The sequence below is a fragment of the Anomaloglossus baeobatrachus genome, chromosome 6 (assembly GCF_048569485.1).
Source record: "Anomaloglossus baeobatrachus isolate aAnoBae1 chromosome 6, aAnoBae1.hap1, whole genome shotgun sequence".
Lineage (NCBI taxonomy): Eukaryota > Metazoa > Chordata > Amphibia > Anura > Aromobatidae > Anomaloglossus > Anomaloglossus baeobatrachus.
This window is the reverse complement of record NC_134358.1, coordinates 517,029,421-517,053,836: the sequence shown is the minus strand read 5'-3', so window position 1 is coordinate 517,053,836 and position 24,416 is coordinate 517,029,421. Positions and strand designations below refer to the sequence as shown.

Genomic DNA, 24,416 nt, shown 5'->3' with positions numbered 1-24,416 from the left:
AGAGGCCTACACATGTGTGCTGAGCATGGGCCGGTGTGGAGCTGCCGGCTTCCTGGCGTGTCCAGGGGGAAGGCTCCGGCTACAAAGTGCCCAGTGCTCCAGCGGCCCGGGCCCCGAGCGGGGAGGACGGTACCTGTCACACGGTCACTGGGAGTCCTCCGGGGAGATCATCAGCTGTCACCGACGCCGCTCACTCAGCTGCCATTACCTGGGATGCCGGAATGTACCATCCGCTCTATTCATGGAGGGGGAGCAGGGACAGCTACTTACTGCAGCACCAGTCAGAGGTGTCTCCCTCCCTGCACGGCGCACAGTCTACTGCCCCTCACTATTCCCCGCCAATCACAAGCGGGGAGTCAGGCTAAAAGGCGGGAGTACGTGCGCAGACGGGGACTGTCGCCGATAACGTCCCCCCGTCTGCGGAGTAGACCGGTCCAAAGTACGGGAGCTGCGGAGGCTCACACAGCCTCGGGTCCATGCCCTGCTGACAAGCAAAAAGGGGAAGCCCGTGGTGGGCGGCTCGTATGCTCCCTGGGAAGCAGAGCAGGACGCGTCCACCCAGACTGTAGAGCTGCTGTGCTGTCCACGGCAGTATAATAAAGCTTCGGTTGTTTGAATCACAGAGCTGTGCGCTGATGAGGTGTGACAAGCCCGGCACAGCGGTGTGCAGGGTCAGATAGTGACAGGAGACCCCGAATCACAGCTTATCACCCAAAATCCAGCAGGGTCACAGCAATACCCTAATGGAGGATGGCCACTTAAAGGGGTTTTCCATCTTCAATTGTTTTCATCACCCACCTGTTTATTTTATGTAAAAGAAATAAAATTAGCTGTACTCCCTTCCTCTGCTCTAGCGCTGCCCCCGGTGATTGTTACCAACCTGACGAAGTGACGTCATGGCAACAGTGTACTTCAGCACTGCTACCAGTCACCGGCTGCGGTGGTCACATGAGCCGTAGTGATGACATCACTGCTGCAGACACGCTGATGGGGTAAAAAAAAGAGATCGAAACCCCTTAAAGGGAATCTGTCACCAGATTTTTGCCACCTAATCTGAGAGCAGCATAACATAGTGGCAGAGATCCTGATTCCAGCGGTGTGTCACTTACTGAGCTGCTTAGTGTAGGGTTTTTTTTATAAAATCACTGTTTAATCAGCAGTGGATTATCATTACAGGACTATTTGGCGTGCTGCCATGTAGTCCAGCATATTGCTAGATCTGCAGCAGAGAAAACACTGATTTTATCAAAATGACAGCAAACAGCTCAGTAAGTGACACATCGCTAAAGTCAGGGTCTGTGTCTCTATATTATGCTGTTCTCAGATGGGGGAGCAAAAACCTGGTGACAGAGTCTAATAGACCTTAATGTATCCGCATGGTTTTTGAAGCAGAAGACGCGCCAGGAAAAAGTCATCTGTTTTTTTTAAGTGTCGTCTTTGTGGGCTTGTCTTTTTTCTGGTATTTTTTTTATTTATTTATATATTAGATAGTGAAGACTTCTAAGCAGAAGCCGCCTGAAGAATGGTCAATCCAAAGACTGAAGTGGATAAAGGAAGTTAAACAAGACAAAACAAGAGCCGGCCATCTTTCCCCTGCAGTGAGTATGTTCATTCTTTTTTACACTAAGGCTGCTTCCACACTACGTTTTTTTAGCATGCGTCATGAACGTTTTTTTGCTGCAAAAGTGGATCTTGTTTTTGCAGAGAAAAACGCATGTGTTATTTTGCAGGATCCTGTCACTTGAAGTTTATGGACGGGCATTGGAGTCATGTGATCGGGAGTGAGGGGAACGGAACGTGAGACTGGGAGCCGGCATCTGACAGCTGCGGAGGCTCGTAACCAAGGTAAACATCGGGTAACTTGCTTGGATACCCGATATTTACCTTGGTTACGAGCATCTGCAGCTGCTAGGAGCCGGGCTCCCTGCACACGTAACCAAGGTAAACATCGGGTATCCAAGCAAGTTACCCGATGTTTACCTTGGTTACGAGCGTCCTCCGCTCTCAGGCTGGGGAGAGAGAGAGGAGAGGGAGGGGGAGAGAGAAAGGAGAGGGAGGGGGAGAGAGAGAGGAGAGGGAGGGGGAGAGAGGGAGGGGGAGAGAGACTGATCACGCCAGGCTGGTTTCTGGGCATGCTCAGTAGAGCAAGCAGGATCCTGTCTATCAGCATGCCAGCGTTCACCTGCGTTTGCATGCTGTTTAGTCAGGATCCAGCAATTTGCAGTATTTGGACGCAGCTCAAAAACGCTACAAGTAGCGTTTTTGAAAAATGTTAAAAAACTGCAAGTCGCTGGATCCTCACTATAACGCACGCAGACGCAGGTGAACGCATGTTGATGCGAGTCCATTGCAAATGCATTGAAATGAAAACGCATTTGCACTGGATCCGCTTTTGCGTTAAAAAAACGTTCATGACGCATGTTAAAAAAACGTAGTGTGAAAGCAGCCTTATTGAGCGCTTTTATAGGTGAAGTAGTTCCAGACGGAATCTACCTGAAAAAGACGCAGTGTGCATGAAGCCTTGGGGAATGTGCCCATGATTAGGACCCGCTGTGTCCTGGGCGTGGCATGTCCTGACCTTCGAACCCGTGAGTTTCCTCCGCAGGAGTCCACAGCTGCTCGTGCCCTCAATCACGGTTCTGGGCGCTGCGGACTCTCACTTGTGTTCTGTCTGTCGAGGACTGTAGCAAACATTTTACATGTTTGTGTGACGCCCCTGACCTCATCAGGGTGTCACAGGGAACTGCACTCCTTTCTCTTATGGTGCAGAACTCATCCTCCATGGTTCTGGGATCCTTACTCTGGTATTGCTCCCATCAGCACTCAAATCCCAACCACACCTCACACCACACCCTGTCAGGCACACCAGTGGGTGGTCTAGCTGGAAAAGGGCCACCCGTCTAGGGGCCAGGCAGACTGGTGGGAGGGACATGGTCAGTTTTAGAGTAGCCCTCAGAGAGTGAGGAGCTGAGGGAGTTGTAGCTCCCTGGGAGACTTTGGTTAGGTCGTAGACGGTGGTCTGGGACCGGAGGAGTCGGAGACCCGGTCGCAGGGTATTGGAGAAGGATGCCCAGACTTCGTTTTGGAGAATGGTCCGCACAGGAAAGTCCAGTAACCGGACCAGTACCGAGCACGGCAGGGTACAGGACCCTATATCAGGGAGTAGCTTTATGCAACCTGATAATTCACCTGTGGAGGATAGTCTCTTTATGAACTTTCCCCAAGAGCTCAGAGATCGAAGGCATCAACAAGGGGGATAGGGCTTTCCAGCTTATGCGGCCCACTGAAATCCCAAGTGTCAGCTCTCGAGAGACCAGCTTCCCTATTTAAATATAGGGAGCGGGACCCCGACAGCTTCAGGCCGAGGGGTCACTCAGAAACATCTATCTACATGTGCATGGAGGCAGGCTCCAGTCCACCAGACAATACCGACGGGAACGGATTCCCGGACGAGCTCCTCAGATTGGCAGCAGCACCCAGAGACTTGGTTTACTTCTGTGTCAGAGTCTGCTTAATGGTTGCACCAACTTCCACACATCGTGAGTGAGTACATTGCTGCCCCTGCGTCCTGCCCGCAGTACGCCATCCTCTCACCTATCCTCTAGGGTCTTGGGGTCTCCCCTACCCGTGGAGGGAACATCACCTGGCTGCCCCGCTCCATCTCTCCCGGGTACTCCCATCGGCAGCGGCGGTACTCCCCTTACCGCGAACCTCGGGTGGCGTCACAAACTCTCCCTTGTAAATATCCCCCCTTTTACACTTCGAAGTGGCTGCAAGCCCCCGGTTCCGGAGACCCTCGAGCCACGATAACCCCGGATCCGAGCAGTTCGATTGCTGTAGGGGCGGTACATTCGCGGCTCAGGAAGCAGGTCAGTTTTCGCTGTGGGACGTACGCGCACAGTGGGCTCAGGATTTTTAGAAATCTTGTCCACTGTGCTTGTACTGTACAATGCAGCGAAAAGACACTGCATCCAAAACGCTGCAAACCCTTGAGATGACCGGCCTGAGCTCCGCAAACCATAGAAAGCACAGAAAACCTCCAGTGCACACTACGTCTTAAGGGTGCTTTACACGCTTCGACATCGCTAGCAATCTCGTTAGCGAGGTGACACGGCAGATCGCAGATATCTGCCGAGATCGCTCATGTGACCGGCGCTATAAAACGACCTATGTGCGATCCAGCAGATCGCATCTGCAATCTGGTGTGTCACATCGCTAACGAGATCTCTAGCGATGTCGCAGCGTGTAAAGGACTCTTTACTCTGCCTGGAATCCACCTGAAAAAGCGTCCCTAAAGCGAATCTAATGCACAGCACTGACAAAACAATTTTGCTGCGCACAGGTTCCCTCTTATGTCACTTCTTTTAAACGCTTCAGGTGGCTTCTGTCAAGAAGTTACACACTCACTATACTTTCAGGTATAGAGACAAAGACTTATATTTGACTCGGGTCATTCTTTCACTCCCTACATCCAATCACTCACTCGCTCATGTCACCTGCACCTCAAAAACATCTCTAGAGTTCAACCTTTTCTTACCATTGACTTTTACTCATTGTCATCTGGACTACTGTAAATTTCTACTGATCGGTCTCCCTTGTACCAAACTCTCCCTTCTCCAATCCATCCTGAATGCAGCAGCGAGGATCTTATTCCTCTCCAACTGCTTCACTGATGCCTCCACCCTGTGCCAGTCATTGCACTGGTTGCCCATCCGCTACAGAGTACAATATAAACGTATCTCTCTCACTCATAAAGCGCTCAACAAATCTGCACCGCCCTACATCTCCTCTCTCATCTCTGTCTATCACCCGACTCGTGCCCTCTGTTCCACTAATGATCCAGGACCGATATCCTCTATAATCCAAACCTCCCACTCCCGTCTCTAAAGGGGGCTTTACACGGTAGCGATATCGCTAGCAATTTCTAGCGATATCAAGCGTGTAAGTACCCGCCCCCGTTGCACATGCGATTGTTTGTGATCGCTGCTGTAGCGAACATTTTCACTACGGCAGCATCACACGTACTTACCTGGTCGGCGGCGTCGCTGTGACTGCCGAACAATCCCTCCCTCAAGGGGGAGGGACGTTCGGCATCACAGCGATGTCACCGCAACGTCACTAAGCGGCTGGTCAATCAAAGTGGAGGGGTGGAGCTGAGCGTGATGTAAACATCCCGCCCACCTCTTCCTTCCGCATTGCGGCCGGTGGCAGGTAAGGAGACGTTCCTCGCTCCTGCGGTGTCACACATAGCGATGTGTGCTGCCGCAGGAGCGACGAACCACAACGAAAAACAACCCTTACCTATTTTTGAGTTTGGGACGACCTCTCCATGGTGAACGATTTTCACCATTTTTGAGGTCGCTTAAGGTCGCTGGTAAGTATCACACGCTGCGATATCGTTAATGATGCCGGATGTGCGTCACTAACAACGTGACCCCGACGATAAAACATTAACGATATCGTAGCGTGTAAAGCCCCCTTAAGACTTCTCGCAAGCTGCACCAGTTCTTTGGAACACACTACCAAGAACAATTTGGTAAATTCCCAATACCCACAGTTTTAAGCGAGCCCTAAAAATGCATTTTTTTAGACTGGTCTATCACCTCACCTCACTTATCTAACTATTCCTGTTTTGCCCTTACAAACCCTTCTGCCTAATCTGATCCCTTGTATCATCTCGCCATGCACTTATTAGTGCTCTGTACCTGTCCTTGTACACATACCGGCTGGTGACCTGTTCATGCAGAGTTATTTTAATACCCTATATATTACGAGGGGCTGCTGATAAGTCTTTGGCTTTACCCAGAAAGAAACAAGATAGGATGATGAAACTTTTCATTTATTCCAGATACTCTCCACTGATGTCAACACACTTCTTACATCGGTATGCCAAGTTCTGTAAGCCTAGCAAGAAGAAGGATTTCGGTTGTGCCTCAAACCAGGCATCCTTTAGCAGCCATGGCATCAAAAATAGTTAGAAATTTGGTACCCTTGAGGTGTTTCTTCATGTTGGGAAACAGATGATAGTCAGAGGGAGCTAGGTCTGGTGAATAAGGTGGGTGGTCAACCAGGTCTGCCGGTTTTGCCATGGTTGCTTGTGCAGTGTGAGCGGAGGCGTTGTCTTGAAGGAACAAGATTCCTTTGGACAGCTTGCCGAGCCTTTTGGCCTTCAGAGTTGCCTTTAATTGGTCCAAAACTTCAATATAATACTTTGCATTCATGGTGGAACCCTTTTGAAGGTAGTCCACTAGCAGCACACCCTCCTTATCCCAGAACACAGACGCCATCACCTCAGTGGCTGATTTTTGCACCCTGAACTTCTCTGGATGAGGATAACCACTGTGCCTCCACTCTTTTGACTGCTCCTTGTTTTCAGGGTCATACAAATAAATCCAGATCTCCTCCATAGTGACCAGTCGATCCAGGAAGTTCTTATCAGTCTAGAAACATTGACAAATGGACCGGGATGTCTTCACTTGCATGCTTCTCTGATCTGTTGTCAAACATTTGGGGACTCACATTGCAGAAGCTTCCTCATGTCCAAATGTTCATGGATAATGACACAAACACGTTCTTGGGAATTCACCATGATGTCTGCTATTGCTTTAGCTGAAATTCATGGATTCTCCAGTATGAGGTTGTGCACAGCATCGACGATCTCCAGAACAACAACCACTCTCGCTCGTCCAGGACGTTCCTTAGCATTGGTGCTGAAGTGGCCCGTTTTAAATTTGGCAATCTAGTTCTTAACTGTGGAATATGAAGGGTATTGATCCTCCAATGTCTGCGACATATCAACATGAATATCCTTTGCGGACTTTCCATGCAGAAACAAGAATTTTATCACTCCACTGCTCTCAGTTGTTTTGAATATCGCATTAGACTCCGCCATTTTGTTTTCCCGCCTGCGTAGAACACTTTTGCCATAAGCAACAAAACAACATTTTCAAAACATATATTAGACACATGAGGCTTTCCTGTGATATAATATATGTATATATAATATATATAATAATATATAATGATATAATATTAGTTACCATAGAAACAAAAAAAGAATCACAAAGCCAAAGACTTATCAGCAGCCCCTCCTATATTGATGGCTGGAATTACCTCCACATTCCAGCACAAACGGATCACACTCTGATCAACTCCGATTAGCTCCATCTGATTGTTTTTCTCGGATGGAGAACATCCGGATCATGTGACCTCAGCCTAACATTGATAGTCTATGTGGCTACGTTCACACAGTGCTTTTTTGTAACACATGCGCTTCAAAACACGTGGAAAACTCATCCTATTAATTTCTATGTGAAATCCACTTTGATGTTCAAATAAGAATTTTTTTTAAATATTTTTTTCCCTGTAAGGCTTCTGAAAAACATCTGGTGAAAACAAAAAAAAGTGATTGTCCGTTCTGTGAAGAGGCTCCTGATGGAATCTGCTCCAAACAAGGCACCGTCCAAAGGGTATGTTCACACTGAGGGCTTTTTTTCCATGGATTTTTCAGGCTGAAAAAATCCACGTTGAAAAAAAACAGCAATTTAAAGAAAGTTTTTGGTTACTTTTCGGTGGTTTTTTTTACACAGATTTTATTTATTTATTTCATTTGATTCAGTTGTCAAAGTTGAAGCATTTTTTTTCTACCAGAAATTCATGTTGTTTCTTTTTCCACAATAAATAATAAAACCAGCACAATCTGCACTATTGCCGAGTTTTCCCATTGAATGTAATAGGAAGCTTATTAAAAGATTGGAGACGTTTTCCAGGGGGATTTCATACAAAAATAGGAAACACTGCGCTTTATGTTCCAAATCATTTTTTATAAATTTTTTTCATAGTTTTTTTAAGCATTTTTGGGGCGATTTTTTTCAACTTTTAAAAAAATAAAAAAAATACATTAAGTAATAAATAAAATGCTATTTCTTTATTATTTTTTTTTTTTTTTTAAGGCAAAAATGCACTCATAAAGAGGCAGCAGTGTTTTCCAGGCGTTTTTTATTGTTTTTTTTTATCCTTCCCATTGATTTCCATTGCTCTTTTAGGTGTCTTTTTGAAACTAATCTGCTAAAAAAACACCCCAACTCATCAAAAATGGTGTGAAAACCCTGCAGCGAGAAAAAAAAGTGGGCAGAGGGGCTAATTAACAAGCCCGGGGGTGAGGGGCAATTTGCAGACTGAAAAATAAAACACATTGTTTTCTTCATGTCATCATTGCACGTTATTGGGTCTATGAGGTAAACACAGCGCACCGTCCGGAGGGGGGCGTCCAGGGGGGGGGCATCCAGGGGCATCCGAGGGGTGTCCAGAGTGGGGCGTCCAGGGGAGAGCGTCCAGGGGTGTCTGGGGGGCGGAAGCGTCCCACGTGTAGTGGGGTTTACTGGTTTGAGTAAAACAAATTGATACACGAATAACAAACTCCGCTCTGGTGGTAAAAATTGGTACAATGGCTGAAAACTGCACCAGGACCATAACAAATAAAAAAATAATCCATTTATTATATTAAAAAAAAACCAGATGAGGCCTGGAACACAAGATAAAACTGTACACCACTCATCCATGGAAAACCTTAGACATATAATGTGAGGAACTACACCTCCCATCATAGGTAACAGAGCACCGGCACCGGCAGCCCCGGTAACCATGGCAATAACTGACGCCAGGACCGAGCCGGGGACGTTACTGGGCCGGTGCTAAGACAAGTGCACAAACCGCTGTTACAGCAGGAAGAGGACTCCCTCTGCCGGGCTCCAAATAAACCGTGGGGGTTAGGTATCCCCTGCCCAGAAGGGACACAGCCCCCCAACAGCCCCTCCAGCTGACGCCCCCCGCTCACAGACACCGTGTGTGACATGTACAGCACTGAACACCGGTAAGTGCCGCACACAGTGACGGCGGCTGCAGTACTACAACCGAGCCACCAGGGGGAGATGCTGCTCACACACCTGCAGCTCTACTGCACAGTATGTAAAAAAAAAACCGTATCTACAGTATATATATATATATATATATATATATATATATATATATATATATATATATATATATATATATATATACAGATGTGTAGACACATAAACAGACATATGTCTATATTCACACATTTACTATTTGTGAATATATCTATATACTTTGTATATATATATATATATATATATATATATATACACACACACTGTATACACACACACACACACACACATATATATTATATATATTATATATTTTACATATATACTGTATGTATATATATGTATATATATATATATATATATATAAAAAATATATATAATATATATATGCTTCTCAAAAGAATTAATTGAACCCTAACATACCATTTTGTTGTTTAAGACTTCTCTTTATTATTTGAGCAGTACATATAATTTTTATAATTTTATATATATATATATATATATATATATATATATATATATATATATATTCACCTCCCCGGACGCTGGCAGCTATTACTATGGCCACTAGTTGCCAGGATAGATGTTAAATTTCGGATCGCAGCGGTCCCCTGTGTTTTTGTGCTGCCCATATAAATCCCAAGCTCCCAATTCTTCCTGATCAGAGATTGTATGGAGCGGTGATTGTGTGTACGCGGTGCCATTCTATTCTACATCTATGGAGGAAATGTAAATAGCCAAGTACACTATGTAGCTGTACAGTATATATCAATCAGGACTTATACTCAACTGCTGCTCTACTGACATTTCCTATTGAGCAGGAGACTGTGGCCCTATATTAGTGATCAGTAGGTGTCACAGCGGTGGAACCCCAGCCATCAGATACTTATCACATATCTTGCTGGTAAGTGATAAATGTCCATTATAGGACTCCCCTTTTGGTAGGAGTTGCTGATCACTGGATTCCACTTCCCGGGACTCTCAGTCTTCCTAGAAAAGGGCTCAGCAGTGCTGAATTGGGCTGAGTTCACACGTCCAGTAATCAATCGTTAGAATGGATCCTGCAAAGATCTATTGAGAAAAATGTTGCACAAATACATCTTTTTTGTCCGTTGTTAAATAACTAATATCTGCCAGATTCAGTTTTTTAACACTGGAGTCTATGAAGAACAGATCCGTTATCGGATTGCTATTTAAGCATCCGTTTTTCTTGCATTTGTAACGGATCCATTATCGGATTGCTATTGAGCTATCCGGTTTTCTTGCATTTGTAACGGATCCGCTTTTTTCTTATAGTATCCATTTCAAAGGGAAGCTAATTAGCAATGCGTTAACGGAGCCTTCTCCATAGACTCCAAAGTTACAAAAAAACAACAAAAAACAGATCTAGCAGACACCATTTTGCCAATGGATCTCTACAGGATCTGTTCTAACGGATGATTACAGGACATGTGATCTCAGCTTTAGAAAGGGGCAGGGGTCATATACGTGATCCGCTCCATTCACTGTCTAACCATTGGCTCCTCCGTCCCATAGAATCCAGTTTTCGCTGGAGCTGCAGGAGATCAAACAGCTGAGTATTGTTTTTTTTTTCCTGCTCTTTTGCTGTTATTGCAAGTGCAATCTGTAAGTGCCATTAACAGACAAAACCTAGGATAAAAACAAATGAATACATGCCCCACTGTACATGTAAATAACATTGGGCACTTAGTTGACACTATTTTGATCCAGAGTGTAAAAGCCATCCTACCACAACACGGTGTGCCTAATCAGGATGGACTCTAGCTCTAGCCCCTCAGCAGAGATCCTACCTTATTAGTAAGACGGGCAATGTTTTTCGTTATCTGACAACATTGTTTACATGCTAGTTTCCAAAGAAAAAGAAAAATCACATTTTTAAATAATTTTAATACAAGGAATTTCCATTTGTTCCTATGTGATATAATTGGGAATAACTTATATATGACAAGTAAAACAAATCATCTTGTATGTGACACAGACAACAAATTTCCATAGATTCTATATATTTTTTGTGTTTGGCTCAAAATATGCAAAATCCTGTTCACCAAACTGGCACATGTGACGCAGCAGGGGCATAGTTGTCAGGCATGTGCCATCTGATCACTGTGTAGGGAAAGAAAAATAATGCAAGGGCGTGAAATGTGACACTTTTTTGTAACTTCACTTATATTCCTGGGAGAAGGAGGTGTATGACGAGCTCCTAGCAGAGTCATTGGCAAGCCCAAGGGAAATGCATAGCTTCACCCTCGGTTATACTGTTTTCTGTACTAATTTCACTCCAGATGCATCTAAAACAAAAAAAACCTTTGCAAATAGGACCCAAAAGTAAGGGACAGTGGATGGAAACCTGTGCCAATATTTCCTATGTGTCTATCTGGCAGACAGTGTATTACATAGTCCGATTGTCACTACCTTACGGGGTCACATGAATGGAAAGGTAGTCAGGAAAGCCGGGGTCTGGTAACAGGAGGTCACTTATAATCATAAGGGGTAAACAGAGACGTAGTCAGGGTTACAATACCAGAAGAGCATGTAGTAGTAAAAGTGAGCAAGCAAAGATGTAGTCAGATAACGTTCCAGGGGCCAAGACAGGAATACACGACAGGAATAGGGAACGGGCAGAGAGAAGTCCAATAACAGTCCGGGGTCAGAATACCGGGGTCAGGAAGGCCTCCTTTGTCAGAGTTGCTTTGTGATCCTGTGTGCAGAGAGTGGCCGCTATACATAAGAGAGGGATGAGAACTTAGCCCCTATAAAAATTATACTGCTGCTGTAGATTTTAGTAATTGTGTCTTGTAGAAAAAAAGTTTCTTCACATATGTAAATATGGTGGCTTTGGTGCAACCTTGGCGTAACCGTGGGCTCAGTGCCCCTCTGTATGCTGGTGCTCTGCCGCTCCAGTGTCAGTGTGCAGGGCTCAGGAGTAGAGATGAGAGAACCCGAGGTTCAATGTTCGTACTAAACACAGACTTTGCAAAAAAACAGAGTTTTAGGCTAAGTTCACACATCCTGTGTTTTCAATCCGTCAGGTCCGTCAGCAACGGATCAGTCATTTTCAAGATGTCAACTGATGCAACTGATGTGTTTTTCACAGGATTCCTTTCACAGGAATCCTGTGAAAAAACGGATCAGTTGCGTCCGTTACATCCGCTGTGCGTCCGTTTTTTGACGGATCAGTCATGATCCGTCTGTGTTTGGGACAGCCCAGTGGGCGTGCCAAGCATGCTGGGCATGCTCAGTAGAGCATGACGGAATCCTGCGCTGGATTCCGTTGTAAGACGGATTACGACGGAATCCAGCACCATAGACATGCATTACAAGCTTGACGGATGGCGACGGATTCCTGCGCGGCGCGTTAATTTTGACGGCCCGAAAAACGTTACATTCTGCGTTGCTCCCCGCTCGGCGGTCAGTCAAAAACGACGGACCGCGACGCAGCGGATGCAACGCAGGGTCATCAGTCGCAATCCGTCACTAATAGAAGTCTATGGGGAAATACAGGATTCCTGCAAAATATTTTGCAGGATTCCGTAATTCCTCAAGGCTACGGATTGTGACTGATGCAAAACACAGGATGTGTGAACTTAGCCTAAGTGTTTTACGTATGCAAACCACTCACGGGAGCACCGCTGTGCTTGGGTACACTTAGTGCTCAACCCAATGCGAGCTGCTTACAGTGTTTGATCGGCTCTCATTGGGGGTAACAACAGCATGATCAGATGTAGTGTGCACCAAACAAAAGCAGTGGGAAAACCCTGCCCCCCGCCCACGGAAGTGATCTGTTTATGGTGGGCTGGATGTTCAGGCAGAGATTCAAGCACTGTACCCTCGCGATCGCCGCAGATGTTACAGATGAGGCCTGGCTCTCTGCCTGGAGTAGTCCCCATGCCACTCCCAGCAGTTTAACCCACTAAATCAGGGATGAGGTACTTCCGGCCCGCGGGCCTTATACGGCCCCCGATGAGTTTTTATGCGGCGCCTGGGGACATTCCCAAGGACCGCAGTACTCGGGCGGCAGCCATGGCCTTGTCTGCCAGCCCTTTAAATCACAATGTGTTATGCGCATAGGTGCAGCCTGGATGATGCGTGCTGTCACCGCTTGCAAACCCATGAAAGGTTTTGCATTAGGAATCTGCATCTCCTCACTTAAGCTCCCCTGATGATTATGGGACAGATGAAACGCGTCGGGAGAAGGAGAACTTGGGTACGACAGTGATCCCAATCTAAGGGGATCCCAGATCCAGACTAAAAGGGACTGTGGAGACGCCTATAATGATGGAAAACTGTCTTATTGGAAACTGTGGATACTGAATGCACCAGAACCAGTGAGATTGTTCCAATTTCCATATAACATTTATGATGCTCTGGTTGAATATGGATATATTTGAGCATTGTCGCTAATGTTCTGAACCATTGGTGCCTGTTGGTCAGAATTGATATCTGTGATAATTGTTTTGTCACATATTGGTCTGCACTGGCCCCTCATAACTGTTTGAAGGGACCACTGCATAAGTGTATAGACAACACCTCAGTGGGGTTATTGTGGCACCCCTGAGGCTTCCGTCGCCACAGAGACATTGCACCTCAGCCAAAGGTGTGATGTCCAATCCTGGGTAAGGAAAGGGGTAAACACCGGTCCACAGGCAAATCTGCACTACACCCATTGTTAGGTACACACAGGGACCGGGGATAGTGGCAGCTACCCTTCCATGCTGCATGCTGGGAGGGGCCGTAAGACCCATCCCTTCTCCCATAGGGTGGGAGCTTAGCAACTGGGAGGAGCCAGCCGAGAGAAGAGTAGTTACAGGAGGGTCAAGTCAGAAAGTTTTTTTTTACCTCAGGGAGGAGGGGAGTGAGCAGGTCTGCGTGAGGCAGAGGAGCAGTGAGTTTGGAGTTTTACCTCAGAGAAGGAGGAGAGGAGTAAGAAGAGAAGTACTCTAGTCAGTCAGGAGCAAGAAGGAGAAAGTGACGCTTCCTGGTGAAGACCCTGGGGCCCAGTAGGTCCAGGTGACACCAAGTAGAGAACAGAAGGGATTCCAGGGCCACAGATAGCTTTCAGGCTCGTGGCCTGTTCCACAGAAACATCGGTGGAGGGATCAAGCTGCACACAGGGGACGGTCCCTAGAAACTGGAGGAGGAGAAGTCAACTCCAAAAGTAAAAACCGAGGCCCATGGAAGCTGCAAACTCCCCGGGCCACAGCCCACAGCAGAACCTCTGGAAAGGGGGTAAAATTACCGACAGGCAAGCCCCTGGCCCGGAGGCTGTAGTGGAGGCCAAGCCAGGTTCAGCCAACAAGGGTGAGGCTCAGAAGTCAGCTGAAGAAAGGAACACAGTAGAGGGGAGCACCAAATTTTATACCAGGATCTACCCGGGATCGGCGGAGGTCCCTGACAGTGGGTCCCAGCAGTCCAAAGGCACCTGCGTGCCACAACCAGGAATTATGAGTAAAGATCTTGAAACTGCACCCCCTGGTGTCGCCTCCCTTACTACGCACCCTAGACACTTACAAGCACCAACAGTGTCCCCGGGGCACCGCTCCACCTGTGGGGAGCAGGACCATCCAAGCTGCCATTCCACCAGCCCCGGAGGCCTCATACAGCAGCGGCGGCTTAATAGCCGCAAACCACAGGTGGCGTCACGAATTATAAACTTTAATCACCCCCAAGTCACCAGCCATATTAATTGACTCCCGGCAGGGTCACGGAGTCGGGCCCCGCCACCACTGACGACCCCCGGACTAGTCCGGCCCGGCACCGGGTGTCCCATAGCCCTGGGGTGGGCGAGTCATTATTATTCTTCCTTTTCCAAGGGGGTTGTCAAATTAATGTTCTGCACCAAATCTGTGGCCTGATGGTCAGTCTTGTGACAGAGTGCACTGGTCCCTTATATAAAGTAGTGGGTACGATAGCACAGCAGCATCTGTGACAGACATTGATTTTAATAGAGGCGAGTTGGACCTCTTTTTTAGAGACTTATTAAAGGTTATGTTTTAGGTATTTTTTGCTGTATATGGTCTTGTGTTATGCGCATAACATTAGGTCCTCAGCTTGCTGGCCTGTGCTAGTTTGCTGAGGATGTATTTTGTGGGTGAGGTAAGGATGAGATGTGCTGCGCTCCTGTCCCACATAAGAAGAGGAGCATCAGGTTTACCGGCCTCCCTTTTGTACATGCCACCCGTTGCTATGAGCCTCCTGCCTCCCGCTGTACTGTGACCTTCCTGCCTCCTGCGGTGTTGTGAGCCATCTGCCTCCTGTGAGTCTCCTGCCTTCTGGGTGCTGTGAGCCTCCTGCCTTCCGCGGTGCTGTGAGCTTCCTGCCTCCGCGGTGTTGTGAGCCGCCTGCGGTACTGCGAGCCTCCTGTCTCCCGCTGCTGTGTGACTCCTGCCTTCTGCTGCTGTGTGACTCCTGCCTCCCGTGGTGCTGTGAGCCTCCTGCCTCCCGTGGTGCTGTTAACATCCTGCCTCCCGCTGCTGCGAGCCCTCCACCCAGTGCTGTATACCCCCAGTACTGTGAATGCCTACCAGTGCTATGTGCCACGCTCCCAGTGCTATGTGCCCACCCAACCAGTGCTATGTGCCCCACCACCCAGTGCTATGTGCCACCCCCCAGTGCTGTGTGCCACCCCCCAGTGCTGTCTGTGCCCCCTCAGCCCTATTTTTGCCCCTCTAGTGCTTTCCAGGCTGCTGCCAGTGCTGTTCATGCCCGGCCGTACTGTCTATGCCCCCAGTGATGTCCAAGCCCCAACCCCTCCTGTGATGTGTATATGTCCCCAGCCCCTCCTGTGATGTGTATATGTCCCCAGCCCCTCCTGTGATGTGTATATGCCCCCAGCCCCTCCTCTGATGTATATATGCCCCCAACCTCCTGTGAATTATATATACCCCCAGCCCCTCCTTTGATGTATGTGCCTCCAGTGTCTCCTATGTGATGTATATGATTTACCAATCTGCTGGCTGTGCTCCAGAACGAGACAAACCTGGAAAAGCAGTTGTGAGAAGCCACATGATCAATATCACCGAATATCACAGCTGCACCAAAGAGAAGCAGCTCCAAACATCACAATAGGGGTTAGTTAGTTAATTGTTTGATTAACTATATAAGGGTAATTTTCAAGCTGAAAATTTTGTGCGGCCCCTGAAAGTTGGTACAAATTTCCAAGTGACCCAAGCAGAAAAAAGGTTCCCCACTCCTGCCCTAAATGCTGCGATCAGGAGGCAGGGAGGGGAATTGCTTACCTCTCCTTAGCGATCGGGTCCCTGTAATGCGATCACAGGAACCCGATCGCTGCCATGATAACCCTGGGTCTTTACCATGACAACCGTGGGTTACTGAGCTATGGAGAGCCTCACACACCAAGAAGCAGTGTGTGCACAACAAGTCACGATTCTCATAGACTTTGCTGGGATGCTTTTTCCTTACTTTTATTAATTAAAATAAGCAAGTAAATTTGCATGAAAAAATGGGGCGTGTGCACATAGCCTAAAAGAAAAAAAAAAAAAAAGAATACTTAGAGGAGGAGTAGGAGTGGAATAAAAACAACAATTGTCTCCTTTTGACCTGGTGGCATTGCCTTTTTAACTTACTACATAATACAAATTACTGACTCCTATAGGAGAGTGATGTGGGCATGCTCTGTGATCTGTGAGTGGTGTATTCTGTTGTGTATATACAAGTGAATATCAACAAATTAGAATATCATCAAAAAGTTAATTTATTTCAGTAATTCTTAATTTATTTCAGTAATTCTTAATTTATTTCAGTAATTCAATACAAAAAGGAAAACGCATATATTATATAGAGTCATTACACACAAAGGGATCTATTTCACGTGTTTATTATATATTATATTGAGTCATTATAGACAGATTGATCTATTTCAAGTGTTTATTTCTGTTAATATTGATGATTATGGCTTACAGCCAATGAAAACCCAAAAGTCATTATCTCAGAAAATTAGAATAATTACCACAAAACACCTGCAAAGGCTTCCTAAGCATTTAAAATGGTCCCTTATTCTGGCTCAGTAGGCTACACAGTCATGGGGAAGACTGCTATGGGGAGATAAGGTATGCACACCAGTGACTATGGAAGGGGAATACATGGAATAGCAGAAACTGCTGTGTGAATACTGACATGAAAAATTCAATAGCTAATTGTAAGAATGAAATGTGAAAAATGGAACCTGCATTACTGCCATGAATATATGAATAAAGAGAGGTCTCAGCGTCCCATACACGGTAACGTTATTCCTTAATGTTAGTAGTTTTTCGTTTGTGAACCCTCCCCATACACACCTATTGCCAATCCACATTATACGCATATATAGCCTGGGTCTCAGCGTCCCATACACGGTAAGTTTTTTAACTGCATGAGAGGACACACACAAGCTAGGGACCCCAACGTAGAGAAATACTTTGGCGTAGTGTTGGGGCTCTTCTGCATTGATCAATTCAGTAGCTAAATTTCTCTTTATTCATATATTCATGGCAGTAATGCAGGTTCCATTTTTCACATTTCATTCTTACAATTAGCTATTGAATTTTTCATGTCAGTATTCACACAGCAGTTTCTGCTATTCCATGTATTCCCCTTCCATAGTCACTGGTGTGCATACCTTATCTCCCCATAGTGATGTTTTTTAGGTTTTTTGCACCCAGTTCAGACATAGAATGGAGTTCCAAACGTTATTCCTTAATGTTAGTAGTTTTTCGTTTGTGAACCCTCCCCATACACACCTATTGCCAATCCACATTATACGCATATATAGCCTGGGTCTCAGCGTCCCATACACGGTAAGTTTTTTAACTGCATGAGAGGACACACACAAGCTAGGGACCCCAACGTAGAGAAATACTTTGGCGTAGTGTTGGGGCTCTTCTGCATTGATCAATTCAGTAGCTAAATTTCTCTTTATTCATATATTCATGGCAGTAATGCAGGTTCCATTTTTCACATTTCATTCTTACAATTCGCTATTGAATTTTTCATGTCAGTATTCACACAGCAGTTTCTGCTATTCCATGTATTCCCCTTCCATAGTCACTGGTGTGCATACCTTATCTCCCCATAGTGATGTTTTTTAGGTTTTTTGCACCCAGTTCAGACATAGAATGGAGTTCCAAACGTTATTCCTTAATGTTAGTAGTTTTTCGTTTGTGAACCCTCCCCATACACACCTATTGCCAATCCACATTATACGCATATATAGCCTGGGTCTCAGCGTCCCATACACGGTAAGTTTTTTAACTGCATGAGAGGACACACACAAGCTAGGGACCCCAACGTAGAGAAATACTTTGGCGTAGTGTTGGGGCTCTTCTGCATTGATCAATTCAGTAGCTAAATTTCTCTTTATTCATATATTCATGGCAGTAATGCAGGTTCCATTTTTCACATTTCATTCTTACAATTAGCTATTGAATTTTTCATGTCAGTATTCACACAGCAGTTTCTGCTATTCCATGTATTCCCCTTCCATAGTCACTGGTGTGCATACCTTATCTCCCCATAGTGATGTTTTTTAGGTTTTTTGCACCCAGTTCAGACATAGAATGGAGTTCCAAACGTTATTCCTTAATGTTAGTAGTTTTTCGTTTGTGAACCCTCCCCATACACACCTATTGCCAATCCACATTATACGCATATATAGCCTGGGTCTCAGCGTCCCATACACGGTAAGTTTTTTAACTGCATGAGAGGACACACACAAGCTAGGGACCCCAACGTAGAGAAATACTTTGGCGTAGTGTTGGGGCTCTTCTGCATTGATCAATTCAGTAGCTAAATTTCTCTTTATTCATATATTCATGGCAGTAATGCAGGTTCCATTTTTCACATTTCATTCTTACAATTAGCTATTGAATTTTTCATGTCAGTATTCACACAGCAGTTTCTGCTATTCCATGTATTCCCCTTCCATAGTCACTGGTGTGCATACCTTATCTCCCCATAGTGATGTTTTTTAGGTTTTTTGCACCCAGTTCAGACATAGAATGGAGTTCCAAACGTTATTCCTTAATGTTAGTAGTTTTTCGTTTGTGAACCCTCCCCATACACACCTATTGCCAATCCACATTATACGCATATATAGCCTGGGTCTCAGCGTCCCATACACGGTAAGTTTTTTAACTGCATGAGAGGACACACACAAGCTAGGGACCCCAACGTAGAGAAATACTTTGGCGTAGTGTTGGGGCTCTTCTGCATTGATCAATTCAGTAGCTAAATTTCTCTTTATTCATATATTCATGGCAGTAATGCAGGTTCCATTTTTCACATTTCATTCTTACAATTAGCTATTGAATTTTTCATGTCAGTATTCACACAGCAGTTTCTGCTATTCCATGTATTCCCCTTCCATAGTCACTGGTGTGCATACCTTATCTCCCCATAGTGATGTTTTTTAGGTTTTTTGCACCCAGTTCAGACATAGAATGGAGTTCCAAACGTTATTCCTTAATGTTAGTAGTTTTTCGTTTGTGAACCCTCCCCATACACACCTATTGCCAATCCACATTATACGCATATATAGCCTGGGTCTCAGCGTCCCATACACGGTAAGTTTTTTAACTGCATGAGAGGACACACACAAGCTAGGGACCCCAACGTAGAGAAATACTTTGGCGTAGTGTTGGGGCTCTTCTGCATTGATCAATTCAGTAGCTAAATTTCTCTTTATTCATATATTCATGGCAGTAATGCAGGTTCCATTTTTCACATTTCATTCTTACAATTAGCTATTGAATTTTTCATGTCAGTATTCACACAGCAGTTTCTGCTATTCCATGTATTCCCCTTCCATAGTCACTGGTGTGCATACCTTATCTCCCCATAGTGATGTTTTTTAGGTTTTTTGCACCCAGTTCAGACATAGAATGGAGTTCCAAACGTTATTCCTTAATGTTAGTAGTTTTTCGTTTGTGAACCCTCCCCATACACACCTATTGCCAATCCACATTATACGCATATATAGCCTGGGTCTCAGCGTCCCATACACGGTAAGTTTTTTAACTGCATGAGAGGACACACACAAGCTAGGGACCCCAACGTAGAGAAATACTTTGGCGTAGTGTTGGGGCTCTTCTGCATTGATCAATTCAGTAGCTAAATTTCTCTTTATTCATATATTCATGGCAGTAATGCAGGTTCCATTTTTCACATTTCATTCTTACAATTAGCTATTGAATTTTTCATGTCAGTATTCACACAGCAGTTTCTGCTATTCCATGTATTCCCCTTCCATAGTCACTGGTGTGCATACCTTATCTCCCCATAGTGATGTTTTTTAGGTTTTTTGCACCCAGTTCAGACATAGAATGGAGTTCCAAACGTTATTCCTTAATGGGGAAGACTGCTGACTTGACAGATGACCAGAAGGCAGTCACTGACACACTCCACAAGGAAGGTAAGCCACAAAAGCTCATTGCTAAAGAAGTTGGCTGTTCACAAAGAGCTTTATCCAAGCATATTAATGGAGGGTTGAGTGGAAGGAAAAAGTGTGGTAAAAAGGTGCAGAAGCAACCGGGATAACCACAGCCTTGATAGGATTGTTAAGAAAAGGCCATTCAAAATTTGGAGGAGATTAACAAGGAGAGGACGCTGCTGGAGTCAGTGCTTCTAGAGCCACCACACACAGACGTATCCAGGACATGGACTGCAAATGTCGCATTCCTTGTGTCAAGCCACTCATGGCCAATAGACAACACCAGAAGTGTCTTACCTGGGCCAAGGAGAAAAAGAACTGGACTGTTCTCAGTGTCCAAGGTGTTGTTTTCAGATGAAAGTAAATTTTGCATTTCATTTGGAAATCGTGGTCCCAGAGTCTGGAGGAAGAGTGGAGAGGCCACAATCCAAGCTGCTTGAGGTCTAGTGTGTAGTCTCCACAATCAGTGATGGTTTGGGGGAGCCATGTCATCTGCTGGTGTAGCTCCACTGTGTTTTATCAAGACCAAAGTCAGCGCAGCCGTCTACCAGGAAACTTTAGAGCACTTCATGCTTCCCTCTGCCGACAAGCTGTTTGGAGATGAAAATTTATTTTCCAGCAGAACTTGGCACCTGTCCACACTGCCAAAAGTACCAATACCTGGTTTACTAACCACAGTATCACTGTGCTTTATTGGCCAGCAAACTCGCCTGACCTAAACCCCATAGAGAATCTATGGGATATTGTCAAGAGGAAGATGAGAGACACCAGACCCCACAATGCCGACGAGCTGAAGGCTGCTATCAAAGCAACCTGGGCTTCCATAACACATCAGCAGTGCCACAGGCTGATCGCCTCCATGCCACGCCGCATTGATGCAGTAATTAATGCAAAAGGAGCCTCGACCAAGTATTGAGGCATTTACTGTACAGACTTTTCAGTAGGCGCCGACATTTCTGAGTGTAAAATCATTTTTTCAATTGGTCTTATATAATATTCTAATTTTATGAGATAAAGACTTTTGGGTTTTCATTGGCTGTAAGCCATAATCATCAACATTAACAGAAATAAACACGTGAGATAGATCCCACTGTATGTAATGACTCTATATAATATATAGGAATAGATCACTCCGTGTGTAATAACTCTATGTAATATATAGAAATAGATCCCTCTGTGTGTAATGACTCTATATAATATATAGAAATAGATCCCTGTGTGTAATGACTCTATATAATATATAGGAATAGCTCACTCTGTGTGTAATGACTCTATATAATATATAGAAATAGATCCTTCTGTGTGTAATGACTCTATATAATATATAGGAATAGATCACTCTGTGTGTAATGACTCTATATAATATTTAGGAATAGATCCCTCTGTGTGTAATGACTCTATATAATATATAGAAATAGATCCTTCTGTATGTAATGACTCTATATAATATATAGGAATATATCTCTCTGTGTGTAATGACTCTATATAATATATAGGAATAGATCCCTCTGTGTGTAATGACTCTATATAATATATATGTGTTTCCCTTTTTGTATTGTATTACTGAAATAAATTAACTTTTAGATGATATTCTAATTTATTGAGATGCACCTGTATGTGTTACCTTTTGTTGTAATTCTGTGACAATGAGATGATTAGTGAAGTATCTGGCTTTTGTGAGGACCCAGGGGCCAGAATGCTACATAATACCAAACATCAGTAAACCCAGTGGTTTTGAGCTAAACATACTAAGCTTCTATTATAGTTGATATAATCAAGGAAAGTGCAGGAGAGAAAAGAATGATAGATCTACAGAAGCTTAGAGCTATTTCTATAAGTATCATGTAGCAAAACATAATGCATAAAATGCCTTGTTTTCATTATGCCCCATTTTAATAAATGCATCCTGCTGGGCCACAAGTACATGTAGTACGAAAATGGGTTCTCACAATGCATTTCTGTCACAAATTAATGATCCCTATGGTAACAGTGGTTGTATTCTGCCAGGCAGTGAGCAACGGAACAAAAAAAACAGCACAGACCTGATTCTTTTTCCAGTGCTTACTACCATCAAGATCTGCAAAAACAGCATAAAAAACATATATTTAGTGAATGGGTTTGCATCTCATTATCATCACACACAGGGTTACAATGAAAAGTAATATGTATGTATAGATAATACAGTATCTACCACTCACATTGGTCACAGCTCACCTCCTCCTCTCCCTGCACAATGACCACTCACAGATCACAGAGCATGCTCACATAACTCACACAAAGAAGTCAATGAGTTGTGTCACAGCCGTCTCTCTGTTATTAGAGACTTATGACAGAGTCTCTCTTTACCATCTGAAACTCTTCACATTAGACATATTCCCTTTTCTTCGGTGCTGAAAGGGTTATGTCAGTTCTGCTTTCCTGCAGCTTTTGACTTCTCGCCTCAGGTGTTTTCAGTTGGAGACCACTCCATTCCCCTATCTATGGTCCCTACTCCCGGTAGAGGGTGCCGGTTATTCTGTATCCATTCTGAAGCTTGGCCTGGAGGTGGAAGGAGCTGCTGAGTCCTTGTTGCAGTGTTATGGTGTAGACTGCAGTCCTGGTGTCTGACGGCTGTCGTGAAGCTGGGCTTATCCTTTTGTTGTTTCCTATGTCTGTCGTACCTTTCCCTTCATGTTGTATTAGTGCAGAAAAACTACTAGTGGGACTAGTGATCCTTACCTGCAAGCTCACTAGCCAGGGTTATTATTATTATCATTAGTAATAATAATAATGTTTATTTATATAGCGCCAACATATAACGCAGCACTTTACAATCAGGTAGGCGCTTGTATAGACAAAAACAAAACAAAATAGTACATAATTCAACAGCTACAGTAGGAATGAGGGCCCTGCTTGAAAGCTTACAATCTATGGGGTTTACTGCAGGGTCTCTTGGTGCTTCAGGTATTCCTGCTTGGCGATAGGCGAGGAACGTGTGTGAGGACTGGCTAGGAGTGCAGGGTGCAGCTGCAGGTGAGTGCAGGAGATGTCCCAGCTTCCCCCTCACTAGCACCAGGGCCCACCGTTGTTAACGTGTCTCCGGTGTTCATCCTTGTTTGTTGTGGTGTAACCGCTGTTTGTTGTGTGTCTCGTCGTGCACCGGACCTTCCCCAAGTCCGTGTGTGACAGTTGTTTTATGACTTGTCATACTTATGTCCATGAGATCGCTCTAGGAAAAATCTTTGATCACAGATCAGAGCAACAGCTTAGGCAAGATGGCTGACCCCATAATCATGCACAGGAGAAAATAAAAAGGGGATAATATGATGCATTTTCTTAAAGGCTATGAACACCATGACTTGGAAATACATATTTTACCTTAGTCATTGCAATTTTATTAATGAAAAGTGACCACAAAGTTTCAGTCTGTAAGCTTAATAATAATAATAATAATACAATTATTTATATAGCGCCAACATATTCTGAAGCGCTTTACAATTCAGTGGGGACTTGTACAGACAATAAACACATTGCGAAGTAACATAGTTCAACAGTTACAGGAGGAGTGAGGGTCTTGCTCGCAAGCTTACAATCTATAAGGAAATCTATAAGGAAATAGGGGGGACACAATAGGTATAAAGTGCTTGTAGTGTATGGTCCAGCCATCATTATAATATTCCACAGCATTTTATTATTACTGTCCCCATTGGAGCTCACAATCTAAACTCCCAATCTCTGTGTCTTTGGAATGTGGGGGGAAACCTGGAAAGAACAGAAGTGTCAACTTTTTGCTTATGTTGTCCTTGTTGGAATTTGAAAGGCCCCAGTGGTGCGAGGCTGTAGTGATAATAACCACTGAGCCACAGTGTTGTCATATATATATATTATATATATATATACCGTATATATATATATAATTGGTAGATATTAGTAGATGAAACATTCTCTGCAGTCGCTGTGCGACTATAAGTCTTCCATTGGATACCATAAAGTAGCCTGCATTATGCTAATGGATCTGCAGTGCACAGAAGAGAATTTAAAGGGGTTGTCTATATTTTAGACTAAAAATGAAAACGTGAATT

General features: G+C 44.7%; 2 protein-coding genes across 4 annotated transcripts in view; one reads left to right on the top strand and one right to left on the bottom strand.

Annotated features, from left to right (window-relative positions):
• Nucleotides 1–397, bottom strand: part of CUL2 (cullin 2) — a 178,501-nt gene extending 178,104 nt beyond the window's left edge. The window contains exon 1 of the mRNA XM_075316773.1: nt 134–397. The gene's annotated coding sequence lies outside the window, so the exon portion shown is untranslated. The remainder of the gene's footprint in view (nt 1–133) is intronic.
• Nucleotides 398–1,531: 1,134 nt separating this feature from the next.
• The window catches only part of CREM (cAMP responsive element modulator), an 85,025-nt gene continuing 62,140 nt past the window's right edge, over nt 1,532–24,416 (top strand). The window contains exons 1-2 of one of the 3 annotated variants that reach the window (XM_075316767.1): nt 1,532–1,598; nt 7,371–7,469. In XM_075316767.1, the coding sequence (XP_075172882.1) occupies nt 7,435–7,469 (35 nt within the window). In that variant the 5' untranslated portion in view covers nt 1,532–1,598; nt 7,371–7,434. Of the gene's footprint in view, nt 1,599–7,370; nt 7,470–8,677; nt 8,873–24,416 lie in introns of those variants that run through there. The other 2 variants (XM_075316770.1, XM_075316769.1) reach the window with 2 other exon arrangements.